This window comes from Vulpes vulpes, chromosome X (genome assembly GCF_048418805.1).
Source record: "Vulpes vulpes isolate BD-2025 chromosome X, VulVul3, whole genome shotgun sequence".
NCBI classification, from domain to species: domain Eukaryota; kingdom Metazoa; phylum Chordata; class Mammalia; order Carnivora; family Canidae; genus Vulpes; species Vulpes vulpes.
The window spans coordinates 17,949,254-17,971,121 of record NC_132796.1 but is presented as its reverse complement, the minus strand read 5'-3'; the positions used below and the strand labels follow the sequence as shown (position 1 = coordinate 17,971,121).

The window sequence follows — 21,868 nt, the reverse complement described above, 5'->3', positions numbered from 1 at the left end:
TGGTTATGATGATGTAATTTCTATACATAATCACTGACCACTGACATTTACTAAGCACCTATGATATTCCAAGCTCCATAGGGAAACTCTCAACAATACAAATGTCCCCAAAGGACCTACCATTTAGTGAAGGAAAACGGATATAACAAAAGAAAACCATCTATATTGCAATATCTAAAAAGGTGAACTGACACCAAAGCTCTCTAAAGTGTATTTTTTAATTGAAATATGTTTTAAATTCAGTAAAGATGCATAGAGGTATTTGGGGAGAGGGGATAGCTATACATATGTCTACACTAATGAGTAAAAGATATGATCTATGAAATCAGTTGAAGTTTGAGGTAGGAATGGTTTAAGACAATGGCACTCAATATGCGGTCAAGGTACAGCAACATCAACATCACCTGGACACTTGTTAGAAATACAAATTCTAGGGGCCCACCTCAGACCTGCTGAATCAAGAACTCTGGAAATGGGTCCAGAGTTTTCAGCAGGTCCCCCAGGTTATTCTGGTGCATGCTAGTTGAGATCTACTGGTTTAGGTCAGGACAAGGATTTTCAATCCCAACTGTACATCAGAATACTTTGGGAAGCTTTTAAAAAGTAGACCCATGTCAAAGCCCCTGCCCAGACCTACTGAGCCATAATCTTTGGGATGGAGCCTTGAACATGAGTATGTTTTAAAAAGCACCTCAGGTGGGACACCCAGGCGGCTCAGTTGGTTAAGTGTCTGCCTTCGGCTCAGGTCATGACCCGGGGTCCTGGGATTGAGCCCCATGTTGGGCTCCCTGCTCAGCGGGTAGCCTCTTCTCCCTCCCCCTCTGCCCCTTTCCCTGCTTGTGCTCTCTCTCTCCCTCAAATAAATAAGGTCTTAAAAAAATAAAAAGCACTTCAGGTGATTCTAATACACTAAGAAATTCAGAACTCTTGGTTCAGGAAAAATAAGGCACTGCTGATACTTAACTGATGTATATAAATCAGCCCTCTTGTCTCATTCTCCTCTCTTCACCACTCCTCAACACTGTGCTTATAACATATAATTAGACATTTTTCTTATAATTTTGCAGACTATACTTTCAAAACTGATACTTTACATGGCTAACAAATTATCATTGTACAAAGGACAGAAATAGTTTTAATTGCAATTGCTTTGGAAAATCCGGAATGAATGCTCACTCTGAGGGAATGAATGTTACATCTTATTCCGGCTTAGTTCTCATAATCAGATAAGCCGGATACCATTCTTCTAGAATCTAGGGGACCATCAGTTGGGACATGGAAATTGCTGCAATTACAAAGCACTTCTGGTTATATTTTCTGCTGTAAAGGGATTTCATTGTCATCACTGCTAAGATTAATAGTGGCTTTTTTTTTCAATTTGGCATCTTGCAGTAGTTTGGTGAATGCCAACCTACCCCTTTCCAGAAAGTATCAAGTACTAACAGCTGTGACTCATGTCAAGGGATTCAGCAAGATGCCTTAGCCATCTGCTGGCTTCCTACAGGTAACCTCCTGCCACTCTATCTATCAGCCTAGAACTGACAAGCAGAAAGCAGCTTCTAAAATCTGTCCTCCATCTTGAAACTTCCTCTTCTGGCCCTTCTGTTCTTTTTCTGCCATAATTACCTTGAGGCTGCAACAAAGAGAACCTCCTCTCCTTTACCAGGGTGACCAACCATCCCTGTTTGCCCAAGTCTGTGGAAGCTCCTGGGATACAGAACTTTCAGTGTTAAAACTAGGACAAGTCCCAGGCAATCAGAACTACCTTTATGTAATCACATTGACCTCTTTTGCATTTGCTACATTTTTATACCTCAGTGGTTCTCAAACTTCAGCATCTAGCAGACATCTGATGGTTAAAATCTTAAAATATAAATTTCTAGGGCCACATCCAGAGTTTGATTCTATAGGTCACGGGTGGGATTAGGTAATGCTCATTTATCACAAGTGATGCTGATGCTGATGATGCAGGAACAATATTTTGAGAACCACTGCTACAATTCAACATCTGGCAGAAAAAAAAATCCCCCCCCCACTACAATGCTCAGCATCTCATATTCTACTCTTATTCCAATAGGTAATTTCATACACACAATTGCTGTCCTTAGGTATTCAAAACTGGCACTAAAGGCAGGGATGTTTAGCCCAGGACTGGGATTATAATAGATGTTAGGCAATTGCCTGTCTGGGTTCAATGATCCATAGCTGGGGTTGAGATAATGGTCTTAAAAATGAAAATATGACTAACATTTCCCCTTATGTCAATTCGACAAAAAAAAAGTCCCTTTCATCTCCTCCAACAGCATCTTTACAATGCAAAACTCAGTAAAAGAAAACCATCTCATCTATTGTTAATGGAAATATAAATTGGTACCACTTTTCTCAAGAGAAGTCGGGTAAGATATATTTTAAAATCCTAAAATGGACATACCATTTGATTCAGCAATTCCTCCATACCTAGGAATTTACTCTAAAGAAATAGACAGATTTGCATAAAAACATAGACACAAAGCTTATCACTGAGTCCAGTTCTTAAATAGGAAAACAAACAACCCAAGCATCTACTGACAGGAAATTAACTAAAGAAATCAAGGTGCTTATAGTTGGTGAAACTATAAACTATCTATGCATGATAACTTAGAATTACATGTAATAAATGGAAGCAATATTCATGTTACAATGTTCAGTAGGGGAAAAAGCAGCATTATTGGATGAGTGCATATTTAGTTTCAATTTTTTTAAAGATGTATTTATTTACTTCACAGACAGAAAGCATAAGTGGGAGTGGCAGAAAGAGAGAGAATCTCAAGGAGACTCTGTGCCAAGCACAAAGCCCAACATGGGGCTTGATCTCATAACCCTGGGATCATGACCTGAGCTGGAAGCAAGAGTTGGACACTTAAGCGACTGTACCACTCAGGGGCCCCTAGTTTCAATCTTTAAATGTGTAGATAAACAGAAGTTTGAGAGGTATTCAATAAAATCTTTAAATGATGACACGAACTTTAACATTTTTTAGCTTAAAAATTTGAAAGAAAGACAAAGGATTAGAGAAAATCTTCAGAAACAATCACAAAACAAGTAATAAAACGGCAATAAGTACACATCTATCAACAGTCACCTTGAATATAAATGGACTAAATGCTCCAGTCAAAAGGCATAAGGTGTCAGACTGGATAAAAAAAAAAAAAAACTCAGACCCATCTCATCTGTATGTTGCCTACAAGAGCACATAGGTCTTTATTTTAGACCTAAAAACACATGCAGATTGAAAGTGAGGGGATGGGGAAACATGCAAATGAAAGCCAGAGGAGCAAGTCACTCCTATTGGATAAAATAGACTTTAAAACAAAGACTGAAAAAAAATAAAATAAAACAAAGACTGTAACAAGAGACAAAGAAGAGCATTATATAATACTAAAGGGGACAACACAACAAGAAGATATAACTATGGTAAATATGCAACCAACATAGGAGCACCTGAATACATAAAACAGTTAAAAACAAACAAAAAGGAACTAATTGATAATAAACTGTTAATAGGGGACTTAAACACCGCACTTACATCAGTAAACAGATTATTTAAACAGAAAATTCACAAGAAAACAATGGCTTTGAATGACGCACTGGAACAGATGGACTTAACAGATATATTCAGAACACTCCACCCTAAAACAGCAGAATACACATTCTTTTCAAGTGCACACAGAACATTCTCCAGAATAGATCACGTATTAGCCCACGAAACCATCCTCAACAAATTCAAGAAGATCCAAGTCATACCATGCATCTTTTCTGACAACAACACTATAAAACTAGAAGTCAACCACAAGAAAAAAATCTAGAAAGACCACAAATACATGGAGGTTAAACAACATGTACTAAATGATGGATGGGTCAATCAGGAAATAAAAGAAAAAAATACATGGAAACAAATGAAAATAAAAACACAACAGTCTAGGGATCCCTGGGTGGCGCAGCGGTTCGGCGCCTGCCTTTGGCCCAGGGCGCGATCCTGGAGACCCGGGATCGAATCCCACGTCGGGCTCCCAGTGCATGGAGCCTGCTTCTCCCTCTGCCTGTGTCTCTGCCTCTCTCTCTCTCTCTCTGTGACTATCATAAATAAATAATTTAAAAAAAAACACACACAACAGTCTAAAGTCTTTGAGAGGTAGCAAAAGCAGTCCTAAGAGGTAAGATACAGCAATACAGGCCTACCTCAAAAATCAAGGAAAATCTCAAATAAACAATGTGACCTTACACCTAAAGGAACTAGAAAAAGAAGAATAAAACCTAAAACCAGCAGAAGGAAGGAGATAATAAAGATAGAGCAGAAATAAATGATATAGAAACTTAAAAAACAATAAAACGCCAATGAAACCAGAAGCTGGTTCTTTGAAAAACAATCAATGAAATTGATAAATCTCCACCCAGACTTATCAAGAAAAAAAGAAAAAGGACTCAAATAAATAAAATCACAAACGAGAGAGGAGAAACAATAATCAATACCACAGGTATACAAACAATCATTAGAGAATATTATGAAAAACTATATGTCAACAAACTGGGCAACCTAGAAGAAATGGATAAATTCCTAGAAACACATAAACTACCAAAAATGTAACAGGAAGAAATAGAAAATTTGAACAGTTTGATAAACAGCAAAGAAATTGAATGAGTAAACAAACAAACAAAAAACAAATAAAAAAATTCCCAACAAACAAAAGTCCAGGACTAGGTGGCTTCACAGGAAAATTCTACCAAACATTTAAAGAAGAACAAATTAAAAAAGAAGAAGAAGAAGAAGAACGAACTATTCTTCTCAAACTATTCCAAAAAAAATAGAAAAGGTAGGAAAACTTCCAAATTCATTCTATGAAGCCAGCATTATCCTGATACCAAAACCAGATAAAGACACCACTAAAAAAAAGAGAACTGCAGGCCAATATCACTGATGAACACAGATACAAAAATCTTCAATAAAATACTAGCACACTGAATCCAAAAATACGTTAAAGAAAATCATTCACCATGATCAAGTGAATTATTTCTGGGTTACAAGGGTGTTTCAATATTTGCAAATCAGCATGATACATCACATCAATAAGAGAAAGGATAAGCAGCATATGATCATTTCAATAGATGCAAACAAAGCATTTGACAAAGCACAACATCCATTCATGATAAAAATCCTCAACAAAAGTAGATTCGGAAGAAACACACCTCAACATAATAAAGGCCATCTATGAAAAACCAATAGCTATCATCCTCCTCAATGGTAAGAAACTGAGCGCTTTTTGCTAAAGATCAGGACCACGACAGGGATGTCCACTCTCACCACTTCTATTTAACATAGTACTGGAAGTCCTAGCCTCAGCAATCAGACAACAACAACAAAAAAATAAAAGGCATACGTATTGGTAAGGAGAAGTAAAATGTTCACTGTTTGCAGATGACATGATACTCTACACAGAAAACTTGAAAGACTCCACCAAAAAACTGCTAGAACTGATAAACAAATTTAGTAAAGTTGCAGAATACAAATTCAATGTACAGAAATCCGTTGCATTTCAATATGCCAATAATGGAGCAGCAGAAAGAGAAATTAAAAAACAATCTCATTTACAATTGCACCAAAAATAATAAGTTCCCTAGAAATAAACCTAACTGAAGTGGTGTAAGACCTGTACTCTGAAAACTGTAAAACTCTGCTGAAAGAAATTGAAGAGGACACAAAGAAATGGAAAGACAGCCCATGCTCATGGATTGGAAGAACAAATATTGTTAAAATGTCTATGCTCCCCAAAGCAGTCTACACATTGAATGTAATCTCTATGAAAATACCATCAGCATTTTTCACAAAGCTAAAAAAACCCACCCTACGATTGGTATGGGACCACAAAAGACCCCGAATAGCCACAGGAATCTGGGGGGAGGGAGAAGCAAACCTGGAAGCATCACAATTCCAGACTTGAAGTTGTATTACAAAGCTGTAGTCATCAAAACAGTATGGTACTGGCACAAAAACAGAAACGTAGATCAGTGGAACAGAATAGAAAATCCAGAAATAAATCCACAACTATATGGCTAATTAACCTCTGACACAGCGGGGCAGAAGATGCAATGGGAAAGGACAGCCTGTTCAACAAATGGTTCTGGGAAAACTGGACAGCTACATGCAAAAGAAGGAAACTGGGCCACTTTCGTACATCATACACAAAAATAAATTCAAAATGGATGAGAGACCTAAAGGTGAGACCTGTAACCAGAAAAATCCTAGAAGAGAGCACAGGCAGGCAGTAACCTCTATGACATCAGCCATTACAAGTTCTTTCTACATATGTCTCCTGAGGCAAGAGATGTAAAAGCAAAAATAAACTACTGGGACATCAAAATAAAAAAGCTCCTGCACAGCAAAGGAAACAATCAACCAAACTAGAAGACAACCTATGGGATGGGAGAAGATATTTACAAATGACATAGATGATAAAAGGTTTGGATTCAAAATCTATAAATAATTTACACAACTCAACACCCGAAAAACAAATCATCCAATTAAAAAATGGGCAGAAGACACGAACAGACATTTCTCCAAAGAAGACACCCAGGTGGCCAACAGACACATGAAAAGATGCTCAACATCACTGACCAGGGAAATACAAATCAAAACTACAATGACCTATCACCTCACACGTGTCAGAATGGCTAAAATCAACAAGACCAGAAACAATAGGTGTTGGTGAGGATACAGAGAAAAAGGAATCCTGACACACTGTTGGTGGGAATGTAAACTGGTGCAGCCACTGTGGAACACAGTATGGAGGTTCCTCAAAAAGTTAAAAATAGAGCTACCTTATGATCCGGCAATTGCACTACTGGGGATTTATCCAAAGGATACAAAAATACTGATTTGAAGGTGTGCATGCACCCTGATGTCTACAGCAGCATTATCTACAACAGCCAAATTATGGCAACAGCCCAAATGTCCATCAGCTGATTGAATGGGTAAAGAAGAGGTGATATATATATATGATATATAGTGGAATATTATCCAGCCATAAAAAGAATGAAATCTTGCCACTTGCAATGACGTGGATAGAGCCAGAGAGGATAATGCTAAGTGAAATAAGTCATTGAGAGAAAAGACAAAGACCATATGATTTCACTCATATGTGGAATTTAAGAAACCAAGCAAACGAGCAAAGGAAAAAAATAAGAGAGGGAGGCCAACCAAGAAACAGACTCTCGGCTCTAGAGAACAAACTGCTGGTCAGCAGAGGGGAGGGAGAGGGGAGGATGGGTGAAACAAGTGAGGGGATGAAGGAGGGCACTTGTCCTAATGAGCACCAGGTGATGTATGGAAGTATGGAATCACTATACTGTACACCTGAAACTAATAGTACACTGTATGTGAACTAACTGGAATTAGAATAAAAACTTAATATTTTTGCCGGGAAAAAAAATTTAGCTAAAAATTTTCTAGGTTTTCTACAATAAATATTAACTACTTTTGTAACAAGGGTAAAAGACTACTGTTTCTTTCAAGAGAAGACAAGTGAGATTGTGAGCACCAAGATAAATTAGTGAACTTTCTCCCTGACTTCCCATCCCCCATCAGCATGGCACTGTGCCAGCTGCCCGGGGCCTCACTCTGGCTCAGAGCCAGGTCACCTGCAGGGAGCGTCCCACTCACACCCCACCTCTTTCATCAGACTGCCCCTGACAACCATGCCATGCTTTCTGCTACCAGCCCTACAGGGAAGCTGCAGTCCTGTGTCTGGAAGCAGAATTTGTCCTGCCTCATAAGTATGTTTTCAAAAGTTCTCTGCAGGTGGCAAATGTGTCTCCCTCTAGGCATTGGTCCTGGGACTCACCACAGTAACAGGAACGCCATGAGATTGCAGGGCTTTCCAGGTGAGGGCACCTTTGTCCTCCAGTGCCAGTACCCAGAATGCCATTCTTAGCTGCCTCCTTGGTCAGGCCTCAGTGCCAGGGCTGAGGGTGGGGTAGGGGGTGGCTGAGAACAGACTATCTTAGGAACTCCAGAGTCCTTGACTAGACCAGGGCGAGAACATCTTAAAATAATTGTAGCAGGTGTCCCACAACCTTGCTAAGTGCATCACCTGGCAATTTTGCAACCTATTCTAAGTTTGTTTATGACAACTTTGGCTCATTTAACCAAACTTCTTAAATCTCATAGTAAATTTTATGAAGTAAAACCTTTTTGGAGTACATCTAAATATTCTTTTTAAGGTAGCTTATGGCATCTCTTAAATAACACCTGTTCCACTCTACCCAAATCCAAGGATGCACAGAGATTATGGGCACAGCTAAAGGGCCTGCAGAGAGCAGCCGCCTTTGAGGCACTGGTAATAAACTGCTGCTCCAAGGCCACAGCCCATTGGGACGTGGCATTGGCAGGACCTGGGAACCATCTGACCCTCACCTCCTAGCTGTCCTCACATCTTGTAGTGTCTTATACTCTCATACTAGACGGAAACAATCTTCTCACCACATGGGTGAGGGTATGACATAATGAGGATATACCTCTAACATATCTATTATGCTCTTACCCTTTTCAGAGTGTGTTCACATGTCTCATTTCATGTAATTCTCACTTTTCTTATGTAGTACCGAATAGCATGGGGTGAAGATTAAGAACATGCAATCACAGACACTGGGTTATATTCTCAACTCTGCCATTTACTAGTTGTGTGGTCTCTGGGAAGTTACTTAGCCTGTCTGAGCCTTAATTTCCTTTTCTTTTTTTTTTTTAATTTCCTTTTCTGTAAAATGGGCCCACAAGGCCAAGCTTATGGAGCTACTGTGAAGATTGGAGGTAACATATGTTAAAGTCTCTATCACAAGGCTTGGCATATTAACAGCTCTTGGTGAAGAGGAACTGCAGAGAACAATCATAATCTCCATTTTATGGGAGTCCTTTCAAGCATCGATGGATAAGTTAGGAAACCAGCCCCTGTATTACTGCCACGTGGTTACCGGAAGCAATCTTTTGGGATTTAACTTATCCACTCCCTACTCTCATCATTGTCACTGCCTAAATTTAGACCCTTTCCATCCTTCTCTTGAACTATCTGCCAAAATCCTAAGCAGTCGAAGTGATCTCAATCTTTTCCCTCTCCAAAGGATGCCATGAGATTTAAGACAAAGGAAACAAAATTTAAATGTCTTGCTTCCCAAAGAAGACGCGACTAGCTCCCTGTGGCCTGTTTCTCAGAGTGGCTTACAAGGCCCTCGTCTACCTCTTCCATGTGTCATCTCCCACCATCTTCTCCCCCATATGCAGCCTTACCCCAACATCTGTGCCCATCTCACCATCCTAGGGATCTTCTTTGCCAGGCTGGGCTGTCTGTCACCTTTGCACCACCAGCCCTCCTTCCTGCGTGGCCCAACCTCCCTTATTTGCCTAGAAAATGTCTTTTTCCTTTCAATACCTATTCAAACGTCATTGTCACTGTAAAGGGATCTTGACTCCCCCAGATTAGTTACCCCTCCTCTGCGGCTCCCACAACAGCAGAAGGCACACCCTTGTAGCATGGGGTGAAGATTAAGAACATGCAATCACAGACACTGGGTTACACTCACCATGTCTTATAAATGACTGGCCACACTTCTGTCTCTCCCAATTTCTTGAAAGCAAGGACTCTTAACAGCTAAGATTTATTAAATACCTACTAAAAACCAGCCTTTCACTTACTGTATATCCATTATCTCCTTTTATCTTTATGACAACTCTACATGACAGTCACTTCACTACTATTACCTCTATTTTACAGGTAATTATACTGAGGCTTAAAGATGTTAAGTCACTTGCTGAAGGTTGCAAGTTATTAGTGGCCAAGCCAGGATTCAAAATCATAGCCCACACTCTTAACTACCACAGTATACTACAGCATACAACCTAGCAGCAAACTCAGTATCTAGCAAGTTGTAGTGTCTCTGTTAGTTCTCTCTTGATGAATAACAAAATATTCCAAAACATAGTGGCTCCAAACAATAAACACTATCTCACAGTTTCTCAGACTCAGGAATTTAAAAACATCTTATATGAGTGATACATCTCAGGGGTTCTCATGAAGTTGTTGTCAAGATGCCAGCTTTGGCTGTGGCTGTCTGAAGGCTTGGCTGGGCTGGAGAATCTGCTTCCAAGGTGGTGTGCATACATGGTACTGGTTATGGGCAGGAGGCCTCCGGTTCTTCACCTATGGACCTCTCCACCAGCTTCTTGAGCAACCTCATGACATCCTTGCTGGCTTCCTTCCAGGGTGACCCATCCAAGAGAGCAAGGCAGAGGCCCAATGTCTTTTATGAGCCAGCCTCGAAAGTCAGACTCCATCATTTCCACAGTATCCTATTAGTTACAAGAGTCAGCTTTATTCAGTGTTAGGAGGGACTACTCAATATTGTGAATGTCAAGAAGAAGAATCATTGTGGGATCTATAAATACTAAGGGAATAAACGGGAAAAATTCCTAAGAATTGCTATGAGTGTCAGAGTCTCTTCCAGATAATGCAAAATTTGGATTTGTTGATTACTTCAGTTTCCTCCCTTTTACCTCCAAAACCATGGAAGATTATTCCCAAATTGTCCCCAAACAGAGTGTCAAATGGATTCAAGGCTTTCCTTTCATTAAATTCTGCTAGAGGCCACGGTGAGTATTTGCTAACTTGGCTTCTACTTGATGGTTTTAGGCAGAGTCAACAGAGTATAAGAAATTCTCTTAGTTTGAAATATAATCATTTCCTTAACAGCAAAACAAATCTATGTTTGATTTCAGGATTAATTCTATAGTTTGATGCCAGCATAAGCCCAGCCTCTGGTCAAAGGCTTATCTTCTTCAGCAGAATGTCTGTGATTAAACTCGGAGTAACCAAATCCCTTGTGTATTACAACAAAGATAATAGTATCATTGGTTTTAGCCCTTAGTCCTTGCTTGTTTTCAAGCCAAGATTTTATTTGCTTAAAATAATTCCTTAATATGATTTAAGACATATGAAGATAAAAACTAACATTGAAATGAAGCATTTTACAGATACACATTGATACTGAATACAACAAATGAATTTTATTCAAAAGACCAGTCTGTGTTAATAGAAATGAAAGCCAAACATGAGCTGTTCACTCTACCACCCTTTCACCCCTAGTACCACAACCTGATTCGATCCAAAGTAGTTTGTAAACTGGGTCAGAATACTCTTCAAGTCTCCCTGGATGCCAAGTACTTGCAGTGCTCTACACCAGGGGCTGGCAAGCTACAGCCCATGTCAATAGTTTTACTAAAAACACAGCCATGACTATTTGCTTATGAACCGTCTATGGCTGCAGTGGCAAAGGTGAGAACTGACAATAGAGAATGTATGGCTTGCAAAGGCAAAAACATTTACTATTTGGCCCTTTACAGAAAAAGTTCGCCAATCCCTGGTCTACACCTCTGGAGGTTTGGCCTGATGTAAGCTATTATAAGCCCAAAAAAGTGTACGCATGTTATACGTTGTTATAACAATTTCTATGGGGGGAGTGAGTGTTACTGTTTATGTATCATCTCCATATAGTAATAGCACAAATTTTAATGGTGGAACACAATGAGACTCTACACATGTATCACCCGTGCGACCACCAATCGCACATTTCCCAAATCAGGAAAATGTTTCCGGTGCCCCCTCCCAGCCAATATCCCCAACAGGGGCAACCATTGTTTTCAATTCCATCACTTAGAGTCAGTTGCCTCTTCCTGAACTTTTTATGACTGGAACCATACAGTGTTTCGCTGAGCATTAAGTCAGCGGCCTTCTTACATATTGTAGCATGGAGCAGTTTACTCTTCCTTGCTGTGTAATATTCAATCATATGAATATACCACAATCTATCTACCTATTCTTTTCATGGACATTAGGCTCTTTCCAGGTTTTTGCTATTATGAACAAAGCCCCTATGAACACTCGATGTTCATGTGCTTTGGTGGGCACACAGATTGACATACTTTATGAAGAGTGGAATTTCGGGGTAACAGGAAGTATCAACAAACTGCCAAACATGTTTCCAAATTGGTTGTACTTTTAAAAATACATATAAAATACTCCCTGAATTTAAAAGTCCTTTGAGAGGGGCACCTGGGTGGCTCAGTGGTTGAGCACCTGCCTTCGGCTCAGGACATGATCCTGGAGTCCCGGGATCAAGTCCCACATTGGGCTCCCTGCATGCACCCTGCTTCTCCCTCTGCCTGTGTCTCTCATGAATAAATAAATAAAACTTTTTAAAAAATAAAATAAAATAAAAGTCCTTTGAGAGCCCAAGTCCAAAATCTGCACCACCACCACCACCACCCCCCGCCAGTTTTCACAGCTGTTCATCCTAGGGTTTCTGGGCGTGCTGGTTTTATTTATTTATTTATTTATTTATTTAGTCATTCATTCATTCATTCATTCATTTATGCATGCTGGTTTTGGATACACAAACCCTCACCCCAGTGATGTGCTAGCACTTTTCAAATTCATCTTGTTCCATCCTCACCAAAAATGCTAGGTAACCTCAGTGTCGGGCAGAAGAGGATAACAAGGGCCAGGGCCATACAAGTAAGTCAACGGCACACGAGGTTGGCCCTGTTTCCCCACAGTGAATAGGAAGACCACTCGTGCAGTTATCACAAAGCTGGGAAAGCAGAAGCCTAGGCGACAATAACCCCAGATCCTTGTTGTCCTCTTTAACCACCTTATTGGTTCAAACATTAAATTCTGCAACAGCTCCTCTGCAGAACTCCTCCTGTCGCGGGGCTGAAGTCATTATTATGTTACACTGCACTCTGCGTCTGAAGACACTGCTACCCAGCTTGACGAGGGTAGAAAAATAAGAAGCACCACCACACTGGAAAACTCGAACACTGAAATATGGCCACAGGCCATAGGGTTTCAGACAAAGGCATGAGTTTGCAAGCAAACAAAAACCAAACCAAACCAAAACCAAACCTATAGGCTCTTGTATTTTCTACTCAAGTCTCTACTGTGAGCGGAAGCAGACGTAAGTGGCATAAATCAGAAAATGATAACGGGAACTGAATGAAATTCCCATAAATCACGTTACTAAGTATAGTTACATCTTAGATGTGAAACTCAATTAAACAGATGGCCACATGCTGTCAGAATCAGCCCCTAATCAATAAAGATGTTCATTTCAGAAAATCACCTCAATTTTTCACTTCTTCAGTGAAGGAAAAAGAAGGCAGTTGGGGGTGGGGGCAGGGCTGGGGTGGGGGATAGTGCCAGGAAACCCAGTGGGGAAATGTCTAAAAAGGAACTCCACCTGTCTTAATTTGTAGTCCAGAAAATCAGAGGAGAGAGAGAGAGAGAGAGAGAGAGACAGTCACCCAAAGGATTCCTTGTCATCTTGCCTGGGAATGTAATTTACAATGAGAGCAAGCACTGGTCATTAGGAAAATAGAAACAGCTTGAATCTCTTAATTAAAACACTGCTTTAAATTGTTCATTTCAAACCCCTCTGTTCATGAGCTTTCCAGAAACCACTGGGTTACCCTGAAAGGGCTGCTTCTACAGTAAACCTGTGATAGGATCAGCTCTTTCCAGACAAGAAAAAGGCTGAGCAGGGGTGAATTCCAGAGGCAGAATATTTTTAGGGATACTTAAATCCCCAAAGCAGCCATAAGCATTCACTGACATTAGAAAGTGAGTGTGGGAAGAATCCGTGAACAATCTATCTCGATGCCACTAGATTGGGGAAACAAAGTCTACCAATGCCAAGAGGTGATAAAAATAAGAGATGATGAAAACACTCCTGTACTCTGGAATACTATTTGCCACCCATCCAGTGTTATCTGCTAAAGTTGAGCATTTGCATGCCCTACAGGCCAGTAATTCCACTCCTAGTATATACACCATAAACATTCGTCTCAGGGGACATGTACAAGAATATTCACAGCAGCAACACACTCTTCATAATAGCAAGACCCTGGGTGGGAGAACACATAGGTCTGTCGACAGATAAAGTCTGTAGTATAGGTAAATAATCTGAGGTACAGTCAAGCAATGGAACATTATACAGCAGGGAAAATGAAGATCCCGTTGCCACATGCTACATGGCTGAATCTTAACAACATGTAGATTAAAAAATGAAGTTGCTTTAGATTGCATGCAGTATGATAACATTTTATTATGCTATAAAAATAAGTAAAAATAAACTAATGGTTTAACACTTATTTTAAAAAGAAAAAAACGATAAACATGATGATCAGAAAAGTAGTTACCTCTATGGTGAACAAGATGAATGGGATAGGGAGCAGCATGGACAGATGCAGCGATTTTGGGAATGTTCTAGTTCTTGGCTGGGTGGTAGGTTCAGAGGAATATAATTTATATGTTTTAACATGTTATATATATTCTTTGGCATGTACCAAATATTACATAATAAGACATTTTCTTTTAAAGTAGATAAGCAAAAAAATAAATAAATAAATAAAGTAGATAAGCACTGAGGGGGGCATTTGACGGGATGAGTACTGGGTGTTATGCTATATGTTGGCAAATCAAACTCCAATAAAAAATATACAAAAATAAATTAAATAAATAAATAAATAAACCCATAGGAGCCAGTCTAGTTGAAAAAATAAAATAAAATAAAATAAAATAAAATAAAATAAAATAAAATAAATAAAATAATCTAGTCCAAATTCAGGAAGCTTCTGGACCCAGTTCTGTGTTGGGCCCAATTTGACTCCTGCTGGTTTCTAGACTCTGTCTGGAAGACAGCCCCTAACAGAAAAGCTGGGGAGCTGAGATTCAGACTAAGAGACAGACTTATCCACCAGCTCCAGAAACAGAGAGAACACAGTAGCTCAAGGAGCTCAGCAGGCATCGGCTTCAATAATGAAAAGCAAGTTGAGGAGCAGGGTGATGCAAGATTCTGGCAGCAAACCCACAAGAGCTCCTCATGGCCAAAGCTGAACACGTTGAGCAACGAAATAGAAGATGATAGCATTGGATTAGAATCCACAGAATAAAATAAATATCCACGAGTAAATGGACAGTCCCTTCCTTACAACAGAATTCACATTAATATAAATGGAAGGACAGAAATGGAAATCTACAGTGAGCAAACAGTGCAGGGACACTTGCTACACACAAGTTTTACTAATGGATGCTCAAATCAGTGAGTGAAAGACTGGCGAGAAACAGGATACAAATGGTCTCAGAGACATAGTTCCCAAGATATTTGCCACCTAATCAGGCCAGGGGAATAGCAACTTCATGGTGGGGCAACCCAGCAGAAACCACCTTCTCCAAGTGATCAAGGTAACATCACATCACCAGCACTAAGACACACAGCATAAACCTGATTATATGATGCACAGTGGAGGGCACAACGTCACGTCCGCGACATTCATGCCCCAAATGTATTAATAAACTCCAGTCCAATCATGCAAAAACACTAGACAGGCACAAATTAAGGGACCTCCCACAAAATAACTGACCAGTACTCTTCAAAGCTGTCAAAGTCGTGAAAGACAAGAAAGACTAGAGAAATATTTTACTCTGTAGGAGGCTAAGAAGAAATGACTAAATGTAATGTGGGATCTTGATAGGATTCTGAAACCAAAAAAGAACATGAGTGGCAAAACTAGTGGCATTTCAGTAAGGCCTTGAGTGTAGTTAATGGTGTTATACCAACGTTAGTTTTCTGGTTCTGATGTTGCTCTAGAGTTATATGTTGTTGGGGTGGTTGGCTGAAGGATATGTGAAAACTCTGTGTTCTAGTTTTGTCACTTTTTAGTAAGTTTAAAGGAATTCAAAATAAAAAATGGGGGAGGGGGCGCCTGGGGGAGGTCAGTCCATTAAACATCTGCCTTTGGCTCAGGTCACGATCCCAGGGTGCTGAGATGGAGCCCTACATCGGGGTCCCTGCTCAGTAGGGAGTCTGCTTCTCCCTTTGCCCCTCCCCCCCACTCACGTGTGCTCTTTCTCTCAAATAAATAAATAAAATCTTTCAAAAGTAAAATAAATAAAAAGTGGGGGTTTTTAAGAGAAAAGGACAATCTAAAGAATTTTCTATTCCTCAATAGATTATTCCAACTAATATTATAATTCATATATAATTTTTATTATAAATAACAGTTAAAATTAAAATCTCAAATACCTTGAGGCACCTGGGTGGCTCAGTCAGTTAAGCACCTGATTCTTGATTTCATCTCAGGTCATGATCTCAGGGTTGTGAGATTGAGCCTTGTGTTGGGCTCAGTGCTGGAAATGAAACCTGCTTAAGATTTTCTCTCTCTCCCTCTCTCTCTACCCCTCCCTCCCCCATTCATTCTCTCTCTCTTTAAAAAAATAAAATAAAATCTCAAATATCTTAAGTTCTTATGTAACATATGCAGCTTAGTTCACATTTTATAACTATATCAAAACATCATGGTGCACATGTTAAATATACACACTGTCAATTAGACCTCAATAAAGCTGGAGGAGAAAATAAAGCAATGGTATTTTCATGATAATAATGAGTAATTCTATAGTAAGAAGTGACATTAAAAATATCCAAAATATGTAACAATGGATTTGGTTATACAAATTAATGTAAAAATCAAAAATTACCACCATCTGCTTGTTTTTCTTCTCTTCCTTATGCTCTCAGACCAGTCCTTCAGAGACTGCCTTTCTCAAAAGTGGCCACAGGAGGGCGACTCTAACAAGCTACGCCTGCTGGGAGTTGGCAGCCACAGCTCTGAAGCTGTCCTCTGCGGCCCGGGAGTCCTGCTAGGATGAGGGTCAGCAGAGAGGCTCTAAGGAGGGTAAGGCAGGGTGCCTCACTGAGAAGGTGGCATTCAAGCCAAGATCTGAAGGATATGGGAGCACGAACCATGCAGATCACTTGGGGAATTTTTGAAAGCAGAGAGCCCCTGGTAAAAATGCTTGGAGACAAGAATCTCATGTCCAAGAACAGGCAAGAAGCCAGTGTGGCTGGAACAGAGGTCAGATCCGCAGCAGTAAGAGGCCTAAGGGCCATTACAAGTGATCTGGCTTTTATTCTGAATGAGAAGGGAAGCTCATAACTGGTTCTGAGCAATGGGGGGGACCTGACATGATTGTAAATCAACTTAAAATGGCTGCAATGTTCTTATATTTAGAACAGATTGAAGGGGAATTGGAACAGAAGCAGGGAGGCCAGTGAGGAAGCTCTGACAGGTAACCAGTGAGGAGGATGGGGGCCTGTGGCCAAGGATGGCAAGTCATAATTTATAAGTTCCATTACCCACATTCAATGAAGTGCACTGAGATGGGCTTACAACCATGAGATTTGAACATCATCCCCAAGCAAGGGAGTGAAGATCAAGACCAGAAGAGGTGCAGGAGGGACAAGAAGCCAGCAAGGACTGGAGCAGGGGCGGCACACTCACCCCACCACAGGTCACTGCCAACCTGAACTCAAATGTTTGTCGTTCCCATGAATGTCTTCATACTTTCACTACAAAAGGATACACCCCTAGACAATATATACAAGTGTTTTGCATGCTCTTCCACTTTTGAATGTGGTATCACACTCGGCATCTTTTCCCCAGTTGTTTTTTTCTCCCACACAACCAATATTTGTGAACTTTATCTGTGTAAATACATATTGCTCCAGGTCCTTCATTATTCACAGCTATCTGGAATTCCTTTGGGTGAACACGGCACATTTGAGTCACATTCCGGCAGAGGGACACATAGGTTAGCCCCCTTGTTCTGCCATTATAAACAATAGTCTTATGAGCATTCTCACGTGGGCCTCCTCAGGTGAGACCTCTAGGGCAGCGGTTCTCAGGCTATGTCAGCCACCCGGAAACCTTAATAAAATAGATTTCTGAGCCTCATGTCCAGGGTTTGCGAACAACAGATCTAAGATAGAGCCCAAGAATTTGCATTCATAACAAGTTCCCCCATGATGCCATTGCTGTTGGTCCCAAGACCACACTGAGAGGCACAGCACTAAGACATATGCCAGGAGTACAAATGATAGTCACAGACACGCATGGACATCCCCAGCTTTTCTAGGTACTGCCGACTGCTCTGCAAAGCAGGTGAGCCAATTTACATTTCCACCAGCGTAAGTACGTGCTGCCAACACTTGGTGCTGCCAGATGTTTAATTTAATCTGATCTTTAATCCTTTTTTAAACTTATCATGGCATTTATAACTATCTACTCAACACAAGTAAATAAAAGTAACTTAAGACTCTCCTAGGGTCAAACGGAACATTTCCAAGCTTTTCTTTATAGACAGTCCCTCGGGTTCTGTCGCGAGCCCAGCGGTACCCACTTATTTTTCCCATCAATCCGAGAAACAGACAAATAGTTTGGACAAAATCATTAAGACCATGATGAAAGAAAAGTGGAAACTTGCTCCTCTTCAGGGCCAACTGCACTGTGGTTTTATTTATTTGTAGTTTTTTTTTTGTTTGTTTGTCTGTTTGCTCAATAAGATGAAGGGACTGAGGAAAATCAGGCACATGGGGAAAGACACTGAAACTTCCCTCATCAACATAGCTGATCACTTATGGAGGGAAATAAAGAAATCATAGTCAGGGAAGGGTTCCTTCTATTTGTACCAGGTTAACAAGGAGACAAGCCGGGTACTCACGAATCTGGTTGGTGGAGGCGCTGTAGAAGGCATTGACAGTCGTTGGATTCGTAAACCACCTGTAGAAAGAGAAGCAAATACCACCAGGCAATCATCATTATCTAGGCAGGAGAGCAGCAAGAATGAACACAATGTGGCAGGATTTATTAGCAAATAACCAGAGAACAATGGGGAAGTGGGGCACATGGGCAAATTATCACCTCAGTTTAGGGTTATTGCTCCGTTCAATGAACAATCCCATCCTAAATTGAACAGGGTTCAATGAGAATATATTAACATGCCTGGTCATTCACTGTTACTAACTTAATGGAAAAAGTATCAGTGCTTCTGAAATAGCTTTAATGAGAAATTCTAGACTCTGAAGGGCTCTCCCCATAGATGGAAGCAGCAACAAGCTGATGTTCAGCAAACCCTGGTCAAGAAGTCCATGGGACAGCTAAGTTTCTACGCTGCATCAACTCTGAACTGTCCGTTACAAGTTTTAGATTGATGACAACACAGAAGCCCATGTCAAGAGACATGATTAAAGCATAACCATGCTACCCAGGGGATGTGCCTGCTCCAGTAGAGTGTTCACTAATTTAAGCACCAAAAGATGTCATGGCTCATCCTTGCCTCTATCACTAAGTAGCTGGGTTGTGTTGGAATAGTTGCCCACCTTCTGGGGGTTTGGTTTTAGCTCTAAAATCAAGGTACTGCATTAAGAGATCTTGGGAGTACCTTCCAGCTATCAAGAGTCTACATTCCATTTGAAATGCAGAGATTACTCAGATCAGGGCTTGGCAAATTTTTTTCTGTAAAGAGTCAGATGGTAAACATTTAGGCATTTTGCAGGCAAAGAAGCAAAAACTCAAAGATGTTACGTAGGTACTTGTACAGTAAGAGAAAAGCTTCCACAAAATGTTATTAATGAAATTTAAAATGTAATAACCGAGTAGAATTTTTTTAAGACAGCCTGTTAATGAGAAGAGTGGAATTCTTTTGAGGCAGAATAACATTCTGCTTAATTGGGATTTAAAGTTAGTGCTTCCTGTCTTAAATCAACTGCAAACATTTATCTCTAAAATTCACCCTGAGCTCATGGGCCTGTACAAAAACAGGCATCAGCCAAGATTCAGTCCAGAAACTGCAGCATGCTGGCCCCTGACTTAGGTGCCTGTGAGTTTCCACCCTTTGTGATAAAACCCAAGTAAACTGTCTTAAGCTAAATTATTCAAAAGAAATGCATATAAATCTCCTTTCAGAACAATCCTTTTGCTAGTCTATATCTAATAAAAGAAGTATGACAAGCTAATAATTTATGTCAGGCTAATACGAAATTGGTAGTAAATCCAGGTGTTGATTCTAGTTGACCCGCACATACCATCTCCCTATAAATAAGTCTACGAATAGGTCATTCTGTTATTATCATTAGTAGTAGTAGAGGCAGCAAACATTCACTGAGCATTCACGATGCCTAAGGACACCTTATTCCTAGGGTTTTCTTCCCCAAAGCAAATATAAGGAATTACTAACCTATCTCATGGATGAGGACAGTGAGACTTAACAAGCCTTATATACCTGTACAAGTTCTGGTCTGAACTTCAAACCCAGCTCAGCATTATATTATACTGGAGACATTACTGGAAATCAAGAAAACAAGTGACTCCCCTAGTCAAGACTGAAACTTATACTCCTTTCCATAGAATGTGTACTCTTTTCCTTCAGATTTAGGAACAGTATTTCAATAATCCCTAATGTTTAGCAAACAAACCTGCCACCTGGTCTACTTTCTTGAGGAAACAAGTAGAGGGGGAAGCACCTCTACTGTCCTAATGTCACTACCTGTAGTATATAGAATTCTGGCTCCCCAGATGATGTTCATATCCTATTCCTTGGATCCTGTGAATTGGTTCCATTACATCCCATAAAAAAGGACACTGCAAATGTAATTAAGGTTAAAGCTTAAAATAGGGAGATTATCCTGGATATCCAGGTGGGCCCAATCTAATCACTAGTCCTTAAATAAGCAGAGAACCTTTCTTTCTTCTGTGGCTAGAATCCCAGAGATCCAATGGAAGAAATCAGATTCCAAGAATCAAAAGGATTTGACACATTGTTGTGGGCTGAGATGTAGGGACCATGGCGCAAGGACCAGAGAGAAACCTCGAGAAGGGAACAGTGGCTCCCAACCGACAGCCAGCAAGGAAGTAGGGATGTCAGTTCTGAAACTACCAGGTAGTGGAGCTGCCAACACCTCAATGAGCTTGGAACAGGATTCTTCCCAGAGCGTCCAGCTATGAGCCCCGCCAGCTGACACCTTGATTCCAGCCTTATGAAACCCAGATCTGAGGTTCCAGCCAAGCCATCCTGTATTTCTGACCTACAGAACTGTGAGATAATACATTTGTGTTTTGAGTTGCTAACATGGTAATTTGTTAGAGCAACAACAGAAAATTAACACATTACCCAAAGAACCCAGCATTTCTATGTCTGAAGTTTGAGTCAAGAGGGGAGAATCCAGGTGCCTCTCAACTTGGCTTCTAAATGACCCCGGACTGAAGCATAATATTGAAAAGATGATGTGTATTCCTAGAGCTCATTCCTTCTCTTCCCCTCCCTCCCACCTCCTCCCTCCCTTTAGCAAAGAATGAACTAGGATAAGGGTCCCTGCGGGAAAAATGCTTCTAACCGCTGATGGACAAAGGTGGACAAAACAAATCAGATGGGGCCTGAAGGGGTCTCTGGAGCTTCAGCGATAATACCTAAAACATCTTCTGTCAGACACAGGATCTCACCTTTCCTGACTTCCCAGAGCTCTTGCTGCCTCTAAGGTATGTTTGGAGGCTTGATTATACCCAGAGCTGATATTAAGTGTCTGCACCAGTAGATCCTACCACTTGTGGGTGCTCATTATTTCTTCTTATTGGTCAGTGCCCATGCCAAGCTGGCCTTTAATATTTTGTCTGTCTCCCTCGTTATATCCAAGTTTATTCTATATTTAGTTTTACTATTCTCTAATATAAAGCTACCTACTCCGGTTCTAATATGTGTTTGCATTTTTTTTATACTCCTCCCATTAAGAAGTGGAGTCTAAATCCCCTTCCTCTGGATTATGGGCTAGCCTTAGTGACCTGGCTCTACAACAAAAAATGCAATGGAAATGACACCAAGGGACTTCCTATGCTAGACAATTAAAGGCAGTACAACCTCCCCCCAGTGAACAGACATGCTCCCTCCCCCCACCCTCT

At 40.4% G+C, this 21,868-nt stretch overlaps 1 protein-coding gene across 3 annotated transcripts in view; it reads right to left on the bottom strand.

Annotated features, from left to right (window-relative positions):
* PHEX (phosphate regulating endopeptidase X-linked) overlaps positions 1–21,868 on the bottom strand; it is a 209,195-nt gene that overhangs the window by 32,945 nt on the left and 154,382 nt on the right. For all 3 annotated transcript variants that reach the window (XM_072744476.1, XM_025997451.2, XM_072744477.1), the window contains one exon: positions 18,639–18,697. In XM_072744476.1, coding sequence (XP_072600577.1) covers positions 18,639–18,697 — 59 coding nt within the window. The remainder of the gene's footprint in view (positions 1–18,638; positions 18,698–21,868) is intronic.